Consider the following 22,338-nt stretch of genomic DNA (forward strand, 5'->3'; position numbering starts at 1 on the left):
CATCGCGATCAGCCTCAAACTTTGACTTGTCAAGCGTGACCAGACGTCCCAATTTGGCACTATTGTTTTTTAAGCACAAGAAAGTGTTTATTTTTTAAAAATTCATATCTACAGTCTTATTTAGTGTGTTGGTGTTTTAAATATTTTACACACCTGTCTCCTAAGTTAAGCCGGTCTGCCTGTTGAATGCTACCAAGGATTGATCAAGGGAATAATTTATTGGGGAGAGTCTACGAAGAAAGGGACAAGGGGCAAATGATGGTCCCGCATACACGCCCCCAATTGTACAAGTACAGTCAAAGGTATGCGGTACCTAAGAAAGAGAAGAAGGGGAAAAGGTCGAGAGCATCTGAGGTGTCAGATCAGGGGATCTGATCTATGAGGAGTAAGAGCGCTCACACATCCTTAGGGGTGTCATGCTTCATCATTGGGCCGCTCCTCGTTGGGCCGGTGCTGCAGTGCCCAACGGGCCCCGCAGGGGGGGTCTTTCCCGGAGTTCTTTCCTGTTGCTAATTTGAAGAGCGAGGTGCAGTGTAAGTTCGCTAATGTGTGTAGGCTGCTGTGAAGTGAGTTTCAAATTAGCTAAAGCCAATCCAAAAGTAAATTTAATGTCTGAATCACTTTCTTATAATAAAAACAAGTGATGGCCACAAGTGAATATAATGGTCCACATTGGCTAAGAGAATTGCGTGGAGGTCAACAAACAAAAACTAATCACCCTCTACACTTTGGGGGAAAATTTCTATGGTGTGTTGGTCTTTTATTTTTTCTTTCAGAAACAAACAAGCAACGTTTGTTTGGCTGTTAACCCATTAACCGCAGCTGTTTTTTCGCGGAAGTGCAGCTGTTTTAAAGAACGGGCGGGGCTTCGTCGGCCGTTGAACGTGCGCAGCACCAGCCAGGTAGTGCTCCGAAAGTTCAACAGCCGACGGCAGCACTTAACGGGTTAAAATAGGTGGCGGCCGTCCACCAAACTTTGAGTACATTGGAACTATTGTAACTGGGTGTTCCAGAGAAAATGAGGTGCAGCTGCTTCCCATTGCAGATGTAATTGGATGGTGATGATTGTCTAAATGAGAAGAGACTCTTGAAGATTACCTCAATTTTGAAAAGGGATAAAATCAAGCGTGCTGAATAGTGCACTCACTACATAATGTGGGTATCTTTGAATGGTGTGGTTGTAGATGATATGTTTGTCCTGATTACATTTGTTTGTTTAATTATAACGTCCTATGGTTGTTTTAGAGAATGTCTGTGTATGCCTGAGCTCTTTATGCAGGAACATACACTACCAATTGTCTCTTAATGCATTAAAAATGTATGGTGGAAGTTGACTATTTGGATTTTAAATTGATCTTTTTGTCCTGTAAATATGTGGCACTGGCATGCATTGCAGTTGGTCAGAGACTGTGAACTTGCCAAGGGACTTCCTAAATATCTTCATCTTCATGAAGTTCAACTGTTAACCAGCCATTGTCTTTATTGTTGCAATCTTTAACAGTTGGTAGACGTTGAGAAAGGTGGTGTAGGGCTTTCATGACCTTTCCTTTTAGGTTGGCTATGATTTCAGTTGCAAAGGATATGAAAAAAAGGAAAACAGTGGGTATTCGTTGACCAGAAGAGCACAGAGTAAAATTGCCAGCTTGAAGTTTTCACCAGTTTTCTCTTCAGGATGTCGGTTCTTATTGTTGTTTGGGGTTCAGGCTACTTTCTCCATTTACTGAGGAAGTTCATTATGACAGAGTCAATCTAGGAAGGGGTTTAGTAGACAGTAATCTGGAGTTTGGGCCTAGGGATAACAAAAGGCATTGACCACTAAAATGCAATCGGTAACTGATATGTTATTGGCAGTCCTGGTTATCTATGTACTTTGATGCCTTGAGTAAACTTATTGAATGGATATTCAGCCCAGATTAAAGTGTTTTTCAAAAGTGTGGGTAATTGTGGCACAGTGGTAGTGCTTTATTATGAATTCTATGAGGTTCCTCTTGAAATGCTGTCTTTTCCGCTAATATGGTTCATTTTCTTAATTAAAGTATTATTGTCTGTTCTGTCACTTCCAAGTTTCTTCCTAAACAAGTTCCTACTTTGGTTTTGCCATTTTATGTTTCTTCTTGGAGATACTTTAATTCTGATATTTCCGTTTGAGTTTCTTGTTGAATGTATTTTAATTCTGATCTCATCTTTTTTGGCGGTCTTTTTGAGGATATTATACTACTGTTGTCTTGGCTTAGGATTCTTACTGTAGATAAGTGGTTCTTAACCTTTTGGCTTCCCTTGACCCCCACTGAGTTGCTACTGGAAGGCTGGGATCCCATCTAAGTTATTTCAATGACTTAAATATCATAACACTACACAAATGAACAAATTATTAAACATTTTAAAATTCACAAGCAAAAAATATGCAATAATCGAAATTTTAATCTTAACAGAATGGTTGGAGCTTTCTTTATGAAATGTAATTGTATTTGTAAAAGACAAACTGATCTGCTAAACGCTAGCATATCACTGTGTCTTATTTTACTCCTAATGCATGCTCTTTTTGTTGGCGCATACCAGTGCTTCAATTAAGGGAACCAGTTGTCCATACTAGATTGTTTGCTGTTCCTGCACGACTCCTATGAATCAAGATAAGGTTGCCATCTTAATAATAATAATAATAACTTTAGCTTTATTCGATTTAAGTATAAAATCATAAAAGCACCTTGCAAAATATAAACACAATTACATTTCAAATCATTTCAAATCATATCACGGACTGTGTGTTAAAAGCCGCTCGCCCTGGAGCTGTATTGTCCCAACCAAAAGTTAGTCTCAACGATGATCTTGAATAGGGGTGTAGTGATTCTCTAGGATAAAAATCAGATAGACCCCAGGTGTGTATTGGTCCATCTCCTATTTGTGGTTTCCAAGATTGGAGGTAAGGGACAACATCGCAATTAATGAACTTTATCAGCACCAGATCACCGGGTCGCTCTTTTCGAAGCGACCCTAACCATCCCACCCTTCTAACACATTGTATTCTACCATCAATGTAAGGGGGTAGGGGTCTATTCTTTGTTAGCCAAAATAGTGCCTTATTTCTCAGCTCCTGTTCACTTTCAGTTTTTCCCTTTGAAAGTTCCGGCACCCCAGACAGGACACCCACGAACGGGGCAGCCTCCGGTGGTAGATGGATGTGATTTGATTTCTTTTGCATGTTCCTTATCTTGGTGAGTGGCCCTTTGAGTGGTGATGTTACGTTGTTCAGCCCCGTATTAACAGAACAGCTGGGTATTGTTTTTATTTTGATGGGAACTTTCTCGCTGGGGTGAGTTGGCATAGCTGGGGTTGCCCGTTGGAGTTGGAAGACACTACTTTGTGGAGTTATTGAAGGCTTTACAGTATCACGTGAAGGCTGTAATAGATTTGAGTCAGCCAAGTTTTTTAGGGGAAGCAAGTTTATCCTGATCTTTTCCTCTATTGCCGTGATCCTATCGCCAAGGACGTTCATACTTTCTATTAGCGGGTGTATTGCGGCACTAATCATAGTTTGTATCTGGGCCAAGAGTGTTGATGTGATTGGGGGTTCAGGCAATTTATTCTCCTTAGCATGGGTGCCTGTGAGTTTGTCCGCTAATCGTTTTCTGTCGCCAGAGTGGTCCTGGAAAAACATTGTAGGGTTCGTGTTACCTGTTTTAGGTGAGCAGAGAGAAGTACCCAAGCGGTTTCCATAGGGTGGGGATACTGAACTGGGAGGGGGGCTTGTGATAAGTGTATGACAAAAGGAGGCATTAGTGTGCTCTGATGTCGACTTAACGGCCGCATATTTGGATTGGCATAGACTATTAAGTTCCTCCAGGAATGATAAGTTTGGTGATGAGACGGCACACTGAGGGGGAATGATGTCACTATCGGAACAATCGGTGAACAGTCGATCTCGTGCAAATCTTACGGGTTGTTGGACAGTAGACGGTGTAGTCTTGATTAGGTATTGAACCATCGTCCCCTTGGCCAGGTCCCTAGACCCAGTAGGAATTTTCGGGGCCCCTTTACAAGACATGTTGTGAATAGCTGCAGGCACCTGCAGGGACTTGAAAGACTTTGCAGAAGATGTCTTACCTATTTTGAATGCACGGCCAGGGGAGGTGGCCCGTCCCGGCCTCCTCTGGCCTATGATGGCCTTAGATGGTCCCGCCTTGTCCCGGCCGCTCCCGCGCGCGACTCGCGTTGCGAGAGGTTCTCCCGCCTTTGTCCCGCGCCTCCGGGCGCTCCGCTGACGTCACCCGACCGCCGGGGCACCTGGGGGGTGTAGTCCCTTGCCCTCGCGGCGGTTGGGTTGCTGGGCCAAATGAGTTTGCAGCCGTTCCCCTCACGGCACAGGATCGTCTGGCAGTCAGGTCCTCCCCAGAGGTGGCAGCTTCCCCCCGCAGCGCTCACCAACAGCGCTCGGCACTCCCGCCTTTGTCCCGCGCCTCCGGGCGCTCCGCTGACGTCACCCGACCGCCGGGGCACCTGGGGGGTGTAGTCCCTTGCCCTCGCGGCGGTCGGGTTGCTGGGCCAAATGAGTTTGCAGCCGTTCCCCTCACGGCACAGGATCGTCTGGCAGTCAGGTCCTCCCCAGAGGTGGCAGCTTCCCCCCGCAGCGCTCACCAACAGCGCTCGGCACTCCCGCCTTTGTCCCGCGCCTCCGGGCGCTCCGCTGACGTCACCCGACCGCCGGGGCACCTGGGGGGTGTAGTCCCTTGCCCTCGCGGCGGTCGGGTTGCTGGGCCAAATGAGTTTGCAGCCGTTCCCCTCACGGCACAGGATCGTCTGGCAGTCAGGTCCTCCCCAGAGGTGGCAGCTTCCCCCCGCAGCGCTCACCAACAGCGCTCGGCACTCCCGCCTTTGTCCCGCGCCTCCGGGCGCTCCGCTGACGTCACCCGACCGCCGGGGCACCTGGGGGGTGTAGTCCCTTGCCCTCGCGGCGGTCGGGTTGCTGGGCCAAATGAGTTTGCAGCCGTTCCCCTCACGGCACAGGATCGTCTGGCAGTCAGGTCCTCCCCAGAGGTGGCAGCTTCCCCCCGCAGCGCTCACCAACAGCGCTCGGCACTCCCGCCTTTGTCCCGCGCCTCCGGGCGCTCCGCTGACGCCACCCGACCGCCGGGACACCTGGGGGGTGTAGTCCCTTGCCCTCGCGGCGGTCGGGTTGCTGGGCCAAATGAGTTTGCAGCCGTTCCCCTCACGGCACAGGATCGTCTGGCAGTCAGGTCCTCCCCAGAGGTGGCAGCTTCCCCCCGCAGCGCTCACCAACAGCGCTCGGCACTCCCGCCTTTGTCCCGCGCCTCCGGGCGCTCCGCTGACGTCACCCGACCGCCGGGGCACCTGGGGGGTGTAGTCCCTTGCCCTCGCGGCGGTCGGGTTGCTGGAACAAATGAGTTTGCAGCCGTTCCCCTCACGGCACAGGATCGTCTGGCAGTCAGGTCCTCCCCAGAGGTGGCAGCTTCCCCCCGCAGCGCTCACCAACAGCGCTCGGCACTCCCGCCTTTGTCCCGAGCCTCCGGGCGCTCCGCTGACGTCACCCGACCGCCGGGGCACCTGGGGGGTGTAGTCCCTTGCCCTCGCGGCGGTCGGGTTGCTGGGCCAAATGAGTTTGCAGCCGTTCCCCTCACGGCACAGGATCGTCTGGCAGTCAGGTCCTCCCCAGAGGTGGCAGCTTCCCCCCGCAGCCATCTTAATTTGTAGCCTTTATCTAGGAATTCTGGCACGTTAACAGAGCAGTTTTTAGTGTGGTGTTCTGTACTTGATAAGGTACTTACTCTACTAAAGCTTGACCGGACAGGCATTTTATTCGACCGGGCATTTCTACAAAGGCTGGAATCCTTGAAAGCCGGTTTTGAAAGCTCAGGTCGGCTACTGATGCCTCTGTCACTTTCCCCATCTTGTTGAGGTTACTTGTACCAGGCATGGGAAGGCTTCGAGAGATAGAGAAAGAGAGAGAAGGAGAGGGGGTAGAGAGAAAGCGATCAGAGAGGCAGAAGAGAGATAGGAGGGAAGCCAAGAGAGAATGGATGGATGGAGGGAGAGATATTGTGTTAGGTGATGAAGGTAGCCTGGATGGGTTCAGCTTTTTTGCCAGGGTGGCATTTGGATCATCATTCCGGCCCTGTACAAAATGGTATTTTATTCACTGTTATGGAGAAAAACTCATAGCCTTCAAAGATGAATTGAAACTGGTAAATGGAGGGTCTTCATAAGACTTTGTAGCACTCACCTCGCCCATACTAAGAATGACGGGGCTGGTTGACTGCTGTGAAAACAGGGATGTTGTAACCACCTAAATACTGTTTCAGTATCCTTAGTCGAGTGGCGCAGATAGATGCACTAATAGCACTCCGCTAAGTTTTGCTCAGCAGTCTCTCTAATAACATTTCTATGCTAAAGGCAGACTGAGCGGGAAGCATGACTTGGACCTAGAAATGCCGGTAGGGCTGGGGGAGAGTCAGCCATATGTCAGTCATAGCAGTTCTGGGGAGTGTACTGTTCCTATCATGATATTGTCACACCTTCGCCACTCGTAAGCCCACCATACAATTTCACATATTAAAAAATAACGCTAAGCGTCATTCTTTAAGGATGCTTTAAGCTTCTTTAGGGAGAGGTTGGGGCATGTAGATAACCCTGTTTATTGCCCATTCTGTAATAGATTAGTGTAAATACAGAGGCTCATATTTTTACGAAACTTAACATGGACCTCACTGTGTCCAATTGCAAGGGTCAAACTGGCCCAAGGGCTGGTCTCACAGATCGGTGTATGGGATGAATTTTTCTATTTTTCTCTGTTTGAGGTCCTGTTTATGGTCTGGTGGGATGTTTTTTCTATTGATTCCTCTGATATTACCACAAATATTGCCTGCTGCAAGTGCAAATGCATGCATTTCCCATACTGTGCAAACCACTTATACCAGCCTCTCTTTACAAATGTAAAACTACCCCGACTTGCATATGTAGGCCACTTTTTTTAAGTGTCTGATTTGCTATTGGGGTGCACTTTTATTTTGGTGCCTGTACCGGTTTTCTATCCCAGACCCCACCCTGCAGAATGCCTCTTATGTTGACTCTTCAGGTTTCTAAAGGGTACTCTCTTTTTTAAGCAACACCTGGTATCCGTCTGACCTGGTGTTTATTGGACATTCTGGAGAACGCCCTCCCCCGTTGACAATCATGCCCCCTGTCCCATCCATCATTCATGCCTTCCCCTCTTTGTCCTTGTTCACCGCCATCACACTTCTCCCTCTCCTTGTCCTCCTCCATGTTGTGTTGTTGCTGCTCATTCCTATACTTTTTCCTCGTCTTTGCCGCACCTTCCTTGTCTTCTCCGGCATCCCCCCCCCCTCATACCTCTCGACCTCTGAACCCCCTCTCCACCCAGCGCATCGTTGTTTTGTGTCTAGGTTTGCACTGTTACAGCTGCACCTTCTCACAAGATCAGCAGTGCCCTCAGTCATAGGTTGTGTTGAGGTGCACCACCATACTGCCTCTTTGCATGTGTGCACGCGCGCGTGATTGCTCACAACAAAATGTCTCTTTTAAATTGTTTCGAGTGAAGCATAACACCCGTGAGCGCATCTACCATACCTCATCACGTTTTTGGGTGGTCCCTTCAGCTGTGCCACCCTAGAAAAGCTGGGTGTTAATCCCGCCTTTGCTATGTCAAAAACATGAAGGGGAGGTAGAGCCAATCGTTGGATTTATGCTCCACTGGGTATTCAAATAAACAAGAGAAATCCAACATTTAGTGGGAAAAGAGAGTGATCAATGGATATTGAAGCACTCAGTGTTTGTGAAAATACCCCTCACACACCAAAAGGCCCCTTGGTGTCATGCTTCATCATCGGGGTCTTCGCACCCCTCTATCGGGATGCGGCGTGCTGCGACCGACGACTACGAGGGAGCACTTACAATGTTGGCTATGTGTGGTGTACAGTGTGTGGGTTGTGTTACAAGTGAGTAGGGAGTGTTGTGAAAAGTTTTAAAAAGTACCTGGCACTAGAGCGGGAAAGAAAAAAGTTTTATTCTGTGCTCCGGCTGGTACCGTTAAAAAGAAAGTGCAGGGCGAGGTCAACCTGTTGTATTAATGAACAGGACCTCCGATGTGCTTATGTGTCGACATGTTTCGGAGACAAGCTCCTTCTTCAGGACAGGGGCACAAACTCCCTTCCCTACTCACGTCTTTTGCTACGTAAAACTGTGTATTTACAGAAAAGTGAATTTTACTTTGAATAGGCTAAGTGTGCCTACAGCGGTCTGCTACAAGCACAATGACCTGTAGAAAGACAAAAAAAGATTTACCTAATGGTTACCCATGTAACGGGTAGTTCATGCAGGTGCAGTCACCTGGAACCTCACCATTTGCTTAGCGATAAGCTTTCATAAAAAAGAAGACTCACTACACATACAACATAAAACATATAGAGCACTAGGATTTTTTCTGTAAACCTGAAATTCATACTTGTGAAGCTTGGTTGTGGGCTTCATGAGCAAAATAGGAACGTCGGGGTGCTGCTCCAATGGCAATCTGCAGTAGAGAATGGTGTGGCCATTACTAATCATTCTTTAACACTTACTTCTGTGGATGGTTAGAGATGATCGTGGCAGAATGGTACTCCTTTGGTGTCATACTCACATAGTCAGGACGCTCTGATCACCGCCTTACCCCGTCCGCTGCTCCGCTGGTTGTGGAGTAGGTAGCGGATTAGGCTATTTATAGGCCTTTTCGTTAATTGGGCGGAAGGGAAACTCATCCCATGTTTGGGTATTCCGCTGTGTGGCCATACAGGGCGTCTGTATGTTCCAGATGCGCTGACATAGGATAAGCGTCTGCAGGCGCTGGTGGTTTGGTGTTGCGCATGCGCGTTAGCCTGGCACTGTTCAGCGGCGCATGCGCAGTTGGAAGTGTCTCGTTTTGTGCGCACGCGCACCTGACACACGCATCTCTTGTGCGCTGTCTCCAATGCGCTTGTGTCCATGAGCCCGGTATCGAGTGTCTGTCAGATGTTTTAAAGATGTGCACTACGTTAAAGTTACAGACGTTCTCATTGTCTGGGTATCACAAAAGGACAGAGAGGGCAGATTTAAATAAATTAGGAGACAGTCAGAGTAGAACAATGTCCATTTCTTCATTTTTAGTTCGGCGGACATAGTTGTGTAGACTGGGCACCAGTTGCAGTTCAGTTTTTGCGCTCGGTTCGCTCATTGGGTGGTCTTTTACGTTGATAATTGACTCCACGGGACATCGTCGTTGAGCCCGTTCAGATGGGTCCCCAGACGGAACACCCACCGCTGTTCTTTCTGAAAAAGGCCCACCTCAGAGGGTAATTGTTCGATGATAGTCCATTTTAAATCATTCACACAGTGTTGGGATGTCAAATAATGCGTGGCCATTTTCGTGGTACTTTTTTTACAGCGCACATTACTCTTGTGTTCGTTCATTCTTGTCTTCATGGCTCGTGTAGTCATGCCTACATACTCGAGGTTGCACGGGCACGTAATGAGGTAGATCACGTTTTTGGAGTTACAATTTGTGAACCTTCTTTGTTCCCATGTCGAGCCGTTGCTGAAGCTGAGTCTAGTGCTTTTATCAGTCAAATGGCAGCTACTGCAGTTACCACACGGAAAGTGTCCCTTAACACTTATGGTTGGTTGTGTGGACGTAGTCACTGGTTTTGGTCGGGTGTGTACCAACATGTCTTTGAGGTTGCGCCCCCTTCGGTTTGCACACCGAAGTAAAACCGATGTTTGCACACCGAAGGGGGCGCAACCTCAAAGACATGTTGGTACACACCCGACCAAAACCAGTGACTACGTCCACACAACCAACCATAAGTGTTAAGGGACACTTTCCGTGTGGTAACTGCAGTAGCTGCCATTTGACTGATAAAAGCACTAGACTCAGCTTCAGCAACGGCTCGACATGGGAACAAAGAAGGTTCACAAATTGTAACTCCAAAAACGTGATCTACCTCATTACGTGCCCGTGCAACCTCGAGTATGTAGGCATGACTACACGAGCCATGAAGACAAGAATGAACGAACACAAGAGTAATGTGCGCTGTAAAAAAAGTACCACGAAAATTGCCACGCATTATTTGACATCCCAACACTGTGTGAATGATTTAAAATGGACTATCATCGAACAATTACCCTCTGAGGTGGGCCTTTTTCAGAAAGAACAGCGGTGGGTGTTCCGTCTGGGGACCCATCTGAACGGGCTCAACGACGATGTCCCGTGGAGTCAATTATCAACGTAAAAGACCACCCAATGAGCGAACCGAGCGCAAAAACTGAACTGCAACTGGTGCCCAGTCTACACAACTATGTCCGCCGAACTAAAAATGAAGAAATGGACATTGTTCTACTCTGACTGTCTCCTAATTTATTTAAATCTGCCCTCTCTGTCCTTTTGTGATACCCAGACAATGAGAACGTCTGTAACTTTAACGTAGTGCACATCTTTAAAACATCTGACAGACACTCGATACCGGGCTCATGGACACAAGCGCATTGGAGACAGCGCACAAGAGATGCGTGTGTCAGGTGCGCGTGCGCACAAAACGAGACACTTCCAACTGCGCATGCGCCGCTGAACAGTGCCAGGCTAACGCGCATGCGCAACACCAAACCACCAGCGCCTGCAGACGCTTATCCTATGTCAGCGCATCTGGAACATACAGACGCCCTGTATGGCCACACAGCGGAATACCCAAACATGGGATGAGTTTCCCTTCCGCCCAATTAACGAAAAGGCCTATAAATAGCCTAATCCGCTACCTACTCCACAACCAGCGGAGCAGCGGACGGGGTAAGGCGGTGATCAGAGCGTCCTGACTATGTGAGTATGACACCAAAGGAGTACCATTCTGCCACGATCATCTCTAACCATCCACAGAAGTAAGTGTTAAAGAATGATTAGTAATGGCCACACCATTCTCTACTGCAGATTGCCATTGGAGCAGCACCCCGACGTTCCTATTTTGCTCATGAAGCCCACAACCAAGCTTCACAAGTATGAATTTCAGGTTTACAGAAAAAATCCTAGTGCTCTATATGTTTTATGTTGTATGTGTAGTGAGTCTTCTTTTTTATGAAAGCTTATCGCTAAGCAAATGGTGAGGTTCCAGGTGACTGCACCTGCATGAACTACCCGTTACATGGGTAACCATTAGGTAAATCTTTTTTTGTCTTTCTACAGGTCATTGTGCTTGTAGCAGACCGCTGTAGGCACACTTAGCCTATTCAAAGTAAAATTCACTTTTCTGTAAATACACAGTTTTACGTAGCAAAAGACGTGAGTAGGGAAGGGAGTTTGTGCCCCTGTCCTGAAGAAGGAGCTTGTCTCCGAAACATGTCGACACATAAGCACATCGGAGGTCCTGTTCATTAATACAACAGGTTGACCTCGCCCTGCACTTTCTTTTTAACGGTACCAGCCGGAGCACAGAATAAAACTTTTTTCTTTCCCGCTCTAGTGCCAGGTACTTTTTAAAACTTTTCACAACACTCCCTACTCACTTGTAACACAACCCACACACTGTACACCACACATAGCCAACATTGTAAGTGCTCCCTCGTAGTAGTCGGTCGCAGCACGCCGCATCCCGATAGAGGGGTGCGAAGACCCCGATGATGAAGCATGACACCAAGGGGCCTTTTGGTGTGTGAGGGGTATTTTCACAAACACTGAGTGCTTCAATATCCATTGATCACTCTCTTTTCCCACTAAATGTTGGATTTCTCTTGTTTATTTAAATCCCGCCTTTGCCTCAGAGACTCAAACGCATAAGCTCTATTTTGAATTGTACCTTGTAGTTATGGACGCTTTTGTTCTAGTTTTAGAGTTAGCATTGAGGAATATCTCGTAATTGAAAACGTCTGCATCTTACAGCTGGCGAAGGTAGAGAGCGAGTTAAGAAATCAGTCCTCGCAATCAGCCCCCGCGCGCGCCCCGCCGGCTGCCACCTGCCCACCCGCCCAGCGGAAGCGTCTGGATAATGGAATCACGCGCTGGGAATTAGTTGGTGCGTGGCGGGTTCCACCGCGCGCGGCCGCCTGCCTGGAAGTGTTTATCTGATTAAACCGGGGCTATCGACTTGAGCTCTTAAGAACAGGCATTAAGACATTCAGAACCTCTCAGATGCACTTAGAATAGCGTGGAGAGGGGCTTTAGGGAGAGCTGCTGACTTCACGGCGCGTCACCACTGATCATTGCTCGCCTAGCGCAGGTAGCACTTCTGAAACAAGCTCAAATCAATTATTTTCTGTTTCACCTCTCCTCTCCCCCCTCCCTTGCTATTCCCATATTTTAGGCAACTGTGAATGCCCGTCCGCAGCGAATCCTGGAAGCCTCCTCCCTGACGCAGTCTGCACCTGCCAGCCCCACAAACAAGGGGGTCCACATTCACCAAGTGGGGTACGTACCTAGCAGGCCCTCCTGTAGAGCCTCCAAAACAGATTTAATTAGGGTGACCAACTGGCATGGGTGCAAATTCAGGATGGTGAGTGTTAAAATTCAGGACAAAGGGTCAAAATTCAGGACCAAAATCTATTTATATGGTTACTGCACAGGGTTGTCCTGTCTGATATTTTGTTTACAGTTCATAGTCCTGAGCAGGCATGTTTGGTGGGAGAAGTGTCTGGGAAGACCTGCTCGGATGGACTTTGTTACTAGAATCTCATATCTGAGTGGTATTGTGAGATGTAAACGCAGCTCTTGGACAATGTAACTAATTTGGACCTGCAGTGCTGAACTAGAGTGCAGTCCTGCGAGTGACCAGCTTTCTGTGTCAGATCGCTTCAGGTATTCCATGTTTGTTCAGCTGGTAATGACTGGTTGTGGCATAAGGACCTCAGCAGCCGACTTTGGAGCTGTTGGGATCCAGGTTTGTGTCTCGTCATAGGCGTCAACATCCTGTGATTCTGGGAAAAATCACTTTATCTCCCCGTACCTACCATTCAATGCCTTGAGACCCTCATGGGTGATCTGCCGGGCTTTACAAATCCTGGATTTAGGGGCTGGTACAGTACTGAGGGATGGATAAGATGTATAGTGGAGAGATCTTGTGTGAGGGTAAGAGCAATAAGCAGGAAAAGTGAGTTATTAACCAGCCTGCATGAGCTATAATTTGCTGCTGACTGCTGAGTGTAGTGTTATGTAGTGTATGGTATTATTATGGTCCAGAATAGTTAGATAGCAGTTCCCGTTACAGAAATGACATATACATACACACAGACAGAAAATCACTGTTAAGAAAATACTTATTTTCAAAGAATGGGGTAGAAATGTATCCAAGGTTCTAGCCCAAAGCAGATGTCTGGCAGGTCACAGTGGGGCATAAAGGATTCTGGGATTAAAGCACATCGATCATGTTATGTAGGTATTTCTACTGTGCTCTTTGTTTTCCATTAACTATTGCTTATTGCTATATTTGGGTGTTAAACTGGTACTAAGGCGTTGCAACGTATGCGCAGACAGTGTTAACAAGTTTAAAAATGTCACAACGATTAAGTAACACTATTACAAAATGTGCTGCGTTATGCCACATCATTTGCCTTTTCTTGCTGAATAATTTGCTCAACTCTGCCACATTATTATTAAATTCCACAGTTAAATATCCAAAAGAACCCTATTTATCAACTTTAGAATAATGAAAGACTTGGAGAAAAAAAAACAATCACACAAACATAATTGGCACACTATCACACTCCCTATTATACACACTCTCCCTATCACATGCACCCTAGTGGTACTAACTGTACTCTGTCATATCACATACACCACCACACACCATCACTCATAAACCAATAGACCCAGACAATGGTATACTGCTATACATCATAACACATCTTGGCATATTAAACTAAAACACTCAGACACGCATCTTGTCACACCAGTAACTTTAACATATGCCATCTTACCAACACACAATCGCATGATCACATTTTCTCCAACAAACACATATTGCTTTCACACACAGTTATATAACACAGCTTAAAGGCGTGTGCACTCACCAACAGATCAAAATATAGACACATATCACATCAACACACACCCGATGATATACACCATCATAAATATTCATACGAAGATGCATCCTCACATACACACACAATCACGCACACATTCCACATCATACGCACAGAGTAGGAACTCACATAAATCCGATGACACCACAAGTTACTAAAACAAGGAGCCACAATCACATCACACAAACACACATAGCTCTCACTGTCGCAAACCCTAAATTAAAATCATGTATGATTAAAACATGTGAAAATGTGCAAATGGTTGGATCCCTATAAGCTTTGTTATGGACTCCTATATTTGCTGAGTAAGCATTTTACAGTGACAGAAAAGCAGGCAGCCCACCCAGTCTAAAACAAAAAAAAGGCACCTTCCCCGCACTGGGTGTAGTGTACACTTCAGCAAATGTTCCTAATAAAATGCAGGCAAATCACTTTGGAAAATGGAGCTGCTTTTGCAGCATCGGGAAAGGACTATGGCGAATAATGAAAAACTGACATCAGATTCTAAGTTTCTTAAATTTGTTTGAGAACACTAGTCCACAGGCACAAATACCTAAGTGGTATTAGACCAGAGCTAGTTCTATTAAAGCTGTGTTTCAAGTAAATCTATTGCAGACTGCACAGCTTGTTATGAACGGAGAGGAATCCTGTTCCTTGTGCGGAAGATGAGACACTAGCATCATGCAGACGCTCAGGAACACTAAAATAAGTTTTGGGGAACTGACCCTGGCGTATACATTTGTTGAATTTGACACACTGTTAACAAATATAATGTATGTTCTACCAGTTTGGATTTTTTCATTTGCATATTTCTGGACCCCTCCGTGGTTTTTCAGTGTACCTACTAGTGTGAGATAGTAGAAGTATCTTTTGATAAATATCAGACGTATTACATTAATACCTTTGGACACCTTTATTTATCACTAGCTTCTGAACAAATGCAGAATGCGATGAGCACCTATTACATTACACAAGGTCACATTAGTTTGTAGGCACCGGAGATTAAGGGATTTGCCAGAATAACATTGTCTAAACCTTCATTTATTTATTTTTTCATTGTATGTGGGTTACTTTTTTGCCTTTGTAACTGCATATGAAATAACAAAGTCCTTACAGAACAGTTTGTTCTTCTCAGCCACCTCTTTGACCCTGTCACCACACTCGACCCCAGCCTTCTATTCGATGCTGGCATCCCCCTATTTATACTTTACACTTCAAGTCTGTAAATTAAACCCGCCTGGAATTACGCCAAATAAAGAAGGCAACACTTCCAGACCATCTTCACTTACACTTATTTGCTAAGGCATTTGCACCCCCTCTGGGAATGCAGGCCCAGACCCCCCAGGGGGGCGTGCCCCACAGTATGAAGTCCTCTGGCAGGAGGAGGCCCAACAAATGCTATATCCGTACAGAGGGGCCCACTATTAGTCTGTGTCTGATAATCAGGCAGACAGACAGAATGATAATGTCTGATACCACTCTGTGCCAAGTGGGGAGTGGCTGCTGTAGGCCCTTCAGTTCACAGCAGTGCGATCTGGTCCCTGCTGTGAGAGTTAGAGAACTCTTGGGCAGCTTGCACCAACGACTAGAATTACGGACAAAAGGCATCCATGACAGAATTCCTGATGGACAACGGACAAGAGGCCCAAATAACGGGCAGTCCGTGATATTTACGGACGGTTGGTCACCCTAGATGTAACTGAATCTGAAAGAAACACATATTGATAGATTCCTTACCTTAGCATTACCCCCAGGCGTCAGACTGGATCCGGAAAGTTTTCGTCAGCAGTTCCCCTGCGCGTCGGAAGGTGGCGCCGCGCGGCTCCGTGTCTGTAGTTGGCGTCGTGGTTGCCGAGATGACGTCACGTTAGCTACTTAGATACCGTCCTCGCGCGCTGCTACTTAGATACCGTCCTCGCGCGCTGCCGTCAGTTCTTTCTTTTTCCGTGCCAACAGTGCAGATCCTGAGAGAGCGGTACCCCCAGTCACTTTTTGACTGACTTTTTCAAGGCTTTTTTGTCTCTTCTTTTCGAGTCGATCGACTCCTGGTGCCCTAGGGAAGCCCAGTTTCAAGTCCTGTGGGAATTGTCATCGAGTAATGTTGGTGACTAACCCGCACCACGTGTGTCTCTACTGCCTGGGGCGCAACCACGACCCCAAGTCGTGCCCCGACTGCCAGGCCATGGTGCGAAGACTCTGCGGGAGCGGTCCCGAAAGATGCTTGAAGTCTGGCAGTCGGCTCCACGCCGCTCAAGGTCCCGGTCCCGTGGGATGTCGAGGGACCGGTCGCGGAACCATCACCATCGTTCTTCTGGATCGAAGTCTTCGCACTCGGGTCAGGTAAGGCGAAGCATCACAAGAAGTCAAAGAAGCGCCATCTCTCACCAACTTCAAATCGCCCGTCACGTGGTTGAGGGTGCGGGTGGTGCCTTCCCCGTGGCTCCAGCGGAGCCTACAGTGTCGCTGTCGGCCTACCCGCCCTTCCCGGGTCCGTCGGCGACTCTGACCCAGCTGCAGGAATTTCTGGCAGCCATGGCCCGCCTCTTTGGGCCGTCGGGCCCCGCCGGCGTGCCTTTGGCCTGCAGGCCCGAATATGGGTCCTCGCCCTTCACTGTCGGCAGCTTTGGTTCCGGCATCGCTGTCGGCTCCAGCGCCGCAGGCCCCCCAGGGATCCAGGCTTGGATCTCGGTCGACGCTGGTCGACACCTCCACCGGCACCACTCCCGACGTTGCCCGTGCCCCTGACGACGCCGTCCCTGGTTTCAGCCCTTAAGTGGACGGACGCCGATGGGGCCTTTCTACCCCTATGTCCACCAGTCTACGTATTTTCGGCCTGTTCCACAGCCTTTGGAGGAACAGAAGGACTGGGAGGGGTCTTAGGACCCTCTTACAGCACAGTGTGAGTTTGACCCGGACTGGGTTGAGGAATGGGGGGATGCCTGCGGTCTTGACACCTTTCGTGACCTTGGCATGCTAACTCCTCCTACCGTGGCAACGAAGGAGGGTGCAAGTTAAGCACCCTCCTCCGTTGCATAAGGCGTCAGAGGCTCTCCACCTCAAACTCCCTACAGTGGCTGTCGACTAACCTCCTGACAGATGTGCTTCAGCCGGCAGCTACCTCTGTGAAGCCACTGCTGCCCTTTAATGATGCACTTTCAGACGTTCTTTTGGGCACCTGGTCCAGGCCCAACACAGGGGCTCTTGTGGATAGGAACGTGACCTGACGCCATCGCCCGGCCCCGAGCGACCCCTTCTTTCTCTCCCAACACCCCACTCCTGAGAGCTTGGTTGTCCAAGCTTCTACGTCCCAAAGCGCCTTCCCTACTGCATCTCTGGATAGGGAATCCAAGAGACTGGAACAGTTTAGGAAGAAGATTATTTCTTCTGCCAGTTCAGGGCTGCGGTCTGTGAACACCGCATGCCTCTTGGGGCATTTTTCCCACTCAGTTTGTGGGAAACTGTGGCGCAGGTGCTGCCTCAGTGTCTGGAGGATGCCCGGACGGTGCTCTTCCAAGCTGTTGCTGAAGGTAGAGATGCAGCAAAGTTCACAATACAATGTGGCTTTGACACCGCTGACTCGCTGGGCAAGGCGATTTCCACGACAGTGGCGCCCTGCCGCCGTGCCTGGCTGAGGACTACTTGCTTCTCGGGGGATGTCCAGAACACCCTGATGGACATGCCCTTTAATGGCATTCACCTTTTTGCCAACAAGACAGACAGTGCATTGGAGCGCTTTAAGGACTCATGGGCTACGGCCAAGTCCTTGTGCCTTTCGGACACTCGCCCTCCTCCGCCTTCTGCTTTTTTGTCCTTTTGTGGCCTCAGAAGGGGCGCACCAACACGTTTGCTTCAGAGCCACAGGTCGCAGCAGCAACAGTCTCAGCGCGGCCGCATAAGTGGAACCCGCAGAGGCGGGTCAGGGAGCCAGCGGGCGGGTCAGTGCACCTCCACCCCAGCTACCACAGCCTCCAAACCTTCCTATTCCGGTATTTCAGGCCCCTCAAATGCCAGTGGCCAGCAGGATTCGCCATCACCACCCCTACTGGCGCACCATCACTACGGACAGGTGGGTTTTACAAATAGTCCGAAGGGGCTACTCCCTCCCCTCCAGCCATGCCACCCCAGTGCCATCGCATGTCGTGGGATCACTTGCCACTTCTTCAACAGGAAGTTGTGGCCCTCTTGGCCAAGGGGGCCATTGAGCGCGTTCCTGCGCCAGAAGTAGGTCGTGATTGTTATTCTCACTAGATTCTGGTGCCCAAGAAGGACAAGGGCATGTGTCCTATCTTAGACCTCCGGAACGTCAACCGCTTTCTTCAGAAGGAGAACATCAAGATGTTAACTCTGGCTCAGGTCTTGTCTTCCCTCGACCCTGGAGACTGGATGGTAGCGTTGGATCTGCAGGACGCATGTGTCCATATTGCCGTCCTGCCTGCCCACCGGCGTTACCTGCGGTTTGCGGTAAGCCACGAGCACTTTCAGTTTACTGTGCTCCCCCTTTGGCCTTACCAGTGCCCCTCGGGTGTTCAAGAAAGTGATGGTGGTGGTCGCAGCTCATCTGCGCAGATCAAGGGTTTCAGTCTTCCCCTATCTCGACGAAGGCAGGATCGCCCCAGGCAGTCGTCTCCCACCTCCAGACTATGGCCGACCTCCTGCATTTGCTGGGGTTTTCCATCAATGTGCCGAAGTCGCACCTGATTCCCTCTCAAAGCTCCTCTTTATCAGAGCAGTTCTGGATATGACACTCTTTCGGGTCTATCCTCCCAAATGACGAGTCCAGGATATTCAAGTTCTGATTCCGATCTTCCGGCCTCTATCCTGGGTTTCGGTCAGGCTGACCCTGAGGCTGCTGGGCCTCATGGCCTCCTGCATCCGCTTGTTCGATCATGCCAGATGGCATATGCATGCTCTGCAGTGGGACCTGTAGTTCCAGTGGGCGCTGCATCAGGGGAATCTGTCAGAGTCCGTCCAGATCTCGGAGGGCACTGCAAGACAGTTGCAGTGGTGGCTCACAAATCGGCATTGGGTCAATGGCAGATACCTCTCCCTTCCCTATCCGGAGCACTCAGTTGTGACGGATACGTCCCTCCTGGGATGGGGTGGTCACATGGGAGAGGCGGAGATCAGAGGCCCCTAGTCTCCAGCAGAGTCAAGACTCCATATCAATCTTCTGAAGCTTCGGGCGATCCGGCTTGCACTGAAGGCATTCCTTCCCTCTGTCAAGGGGAGAGTAGTTCAGGTGTTCACAGACAACACCACCGCCATGTGGTACTGCAACAGACAGGGCGGGGTGGGGTTGTGGACCCTATGTCAGGAGGCTCTGCGCCTCTGGACGTGGCTGGAACATCAGGGCATTTCCCTGGTGGTTCAACACCTGGCAGGTTCACTGAACGCCAGGGCGGACTAACTCAGCCGCAGTTGCATGATGCATCACGAATGGCGTCTTCACTCAGACGTGGCGCAAGGTCTCATTCAGCAGTGGGGAGAGCCTTGGTTAGATCTATTCGCTACCGAAGAGAACACGCAATGTCATCAGTTCTGGGCGTTGGAATTCCCAAGGCGGCACTCGCTCAGCCAACACTTTTAGTCGCGAGTGGAGTTGCGGTCTGTTGAACACCTTTCCGCCTATAGCACTTCTGCCCAGAGCGCTGAAGAAGATCAGGCGCGACCGGGCCAAAGTGATTCTTGTGGCTCCAGACTGGGCTAGAAGAGTATGGTATCCCGAGCTACTCAGTATGACCATCGATCCCCCGATCCGACTGCCTCTTCGGTCGCAGCAGCAGGGGATGGTCCTCCACCCGATCCTGTCCAGTCTCCACCTCCTTGCGTGGAGATTGAGCGGCGGCAGTTGATTCCTTTTAACTTGCCTCCTGAAGTTTGGAATGTTATTCTGGTGGCCAGGTGGCCCTCCACTAAGTTGGTATATGCCTACAGGTGGAACAAATTTGTGGCATGGTGCACAGCAAAGGCTGTGGATTCCCTTTTTGCCTTTCTTTCGGAAGTTCTTTTGTTTCTTCTTTCTTTGGCCCAGCAGGGCTCTGCTCTGGGCACTATCAAAGGCTACCTTTCTGCTATTTTGGCCTTTCCCAGGCTCTCTGATCAGCCCTCTCTCTTCAAGTCCCCTGTCTAAATAGATTCCTCAAAGGCATTACTCTACTTTTCCCTCCTATTCATTTTGTGATGCCACAGTGGGACTTGAATCTGGTTCTTACATACTTGATGTGTGCTCCCTTTTAGCCTTTTCACCACTGTCCTCTACGTCTCTGGACTCTAAAGACTGCTTTCCTGGTGGCCATCACCTCCTCTAGGCGAGTGAGTGAACTCCAGGCTCTTTCTTGTAAACCTTCTTTTCTGTCTGTCCATCCGGACAAGATTGTGCTCAGAACCTGTCCATCCTTTCTGCCAAAAGTTGTCACTGCTTTTCACATCAGGCATACCATCACTTTGCCCACCTTCGGATCCTTCTAAAGAGGAAGAGAGGCTCCCCCGTCTGGACCCAAAACGTGCACTCTCCTTTTACCTCAATTGCACACAACAGTTAAAGGTGGTTGACCAGCTCTTTGTTGGCTATGTTGGCGCCAAGAATGGTCGGGCCGTACACAAGTGGACTATCTCCCGGTGGGTCGTCTTGTGTATTAAAACCTGTTACTCTTTGGCTAAAAAGGATCCTCCGTTGGGGCTGCACGCCCATTCTACCAGGGCGACTGCTGCCACTACGGCGTTGGGACATGGTGTCCACTTATAAGACATCTGTCAGGCATCTACATGGGCCTCGCTGCTCACTTTCAATAAGCATTACTGCCTGGACAGCCAAGTTCGGTGAGACCGCTTCTTTGGCCGTTCTGTTCTGCAAGACTTCCTGGTGTGATCTTGGTTTGCAGACCCACCACTGGGGTTGGTATTGCTGTGGTATCTATTCTAAGGTAAGGAATCTATCACTATGTGTTTCTTTCAGATGAACAAGTTACTTACCTTCGGTAACGATATATCTGTAAGAAACATTAGTAGTGATAGATTCCTTACTGCCCCACCCATCCTCCCCGTTCTGCGAACTGATTTCTATGGTTAAGGTCATCCCTTTGAGGGCCCTTGTTTCACGCCACCAGTGGTCAGTATCTTGCATGTCTCTGCATTCCTGGCGTGGAAAGTCATGTATAGAACTGACATCAGCGCGCAAGGGCGGCGTCTAAGTAGCTGTCGCAACGTCATCTCGGCGACCACGATGCCAACGACAGTCGCAGAGCCGCACGACCCCACCTTCCGACGCGCAGGGATACTGCTTTCCAGATCCAGTCGGACGCCTGGGGCTAATTCTAAGGTAAGGAATCTATCACTACTAATGTTTCTTACAGATATATAGTTACCGAAGGTAAGTAACTTGTTCATTAGGTTTGCTTTTTCTCAGTACATATAGAGGTGGGCGAGCCAACAAGTTGACCAGGACAGCAGAACCATGGGTCTGGCTCGGCTCCTATGGCCCATGCGCGAGCCGAGTCCTAAAATCTTTAGGTTTGTAAATCATACAACAAACATGCAAGACAAGTTATCAGGTAAACCTTGTACTTGGCCCCGATTACTATGGAGGAACATTATAGTCTATTAAATCAAACAAAATAGGTTTTTGTACAGCAGGTATTCTAAGCTTACATATTTGAAAGTGCTTTGTTATGGGGAGTTTTGGTGCAATGAAAGATTTGCCTCCGTCACGCAATTTGAGAGGGGAAACCGCGACTTATCCAGGCTTTCTAGTTTCACTATGTATAAATCGTCCAATAAACGGGTATCTATTTGATATGCTTGTATGACTGAACCACACATGCCATTACCACATATGCATTTACCCCGTGGTCCTTACAATGACCGCAACACTACCACGTATTCAATTACCACGCATGTCTTTACCCTGCTTATGCCTTTGCCATGAAAGCATTTACAACAAATTCTCGTTGTAAAGGCACATGTCTGGTAAAAATTTAACAGGTAAGTATAACATATGTTCACACACACACACACACACACACACACACACATACACACACACACACATATATATATATATATTATATATATATATATATATATATATATATATATATATATATTATATATATTATATATGCTTAATACATTCTTATCACTCAATTACCCACACTTACCCTAAACACTAATAATACCCTTCCACCAAAGAACCCATTCCCACCCTGAAAATATCCTTGCTACCCAAAAATCCATACCTACCCTAAAATACCCTTGCCACCCAAAAACCCATCCCACCCTAAAAATGCCCTTGCCACC

General features: G+C 48.5%; 1 protein-coding gene across 2 annotated transcripts in view; it reads left to right on the top strand.

The window, feature by feature from the left end:
- Window positions 1-22,338, top strand: part of RPTOR (regulatory associated protein of MTOR complex 1) — a 2,181,859-nt gene that overhangs the window by 1,665,978 nt on the left and 493,543 nt on the right. For both annotated transcript variants that reach the window (XM_078654105.1, XM_078654106.1), the window contains exon 22: window positions 12,327-12,430. In XM_078654105.1, the coding sequence (XP_078510231.1) occupies window positions 12,327-12,430 (104 nt within the window). The remainder of the gene's footprint in view (window positions 1-12,326; window positions 12,431-22,338) is intronic.

The sequence above is a fragment of the Lissotriton helveticus genome, chromosome 7 (assembly GCF_964261635.1).
Source record: "Lissotriton helveticus chromosome 7, aLisHel1.1, whole genome shotgun sequence".
Classification (NCBI taxonomy): Eukaryota; Metazoa; Chordata; class Amphibia; order Caudata; family Salamandridae; genus Lissotriton; species Lissotriton helveticus.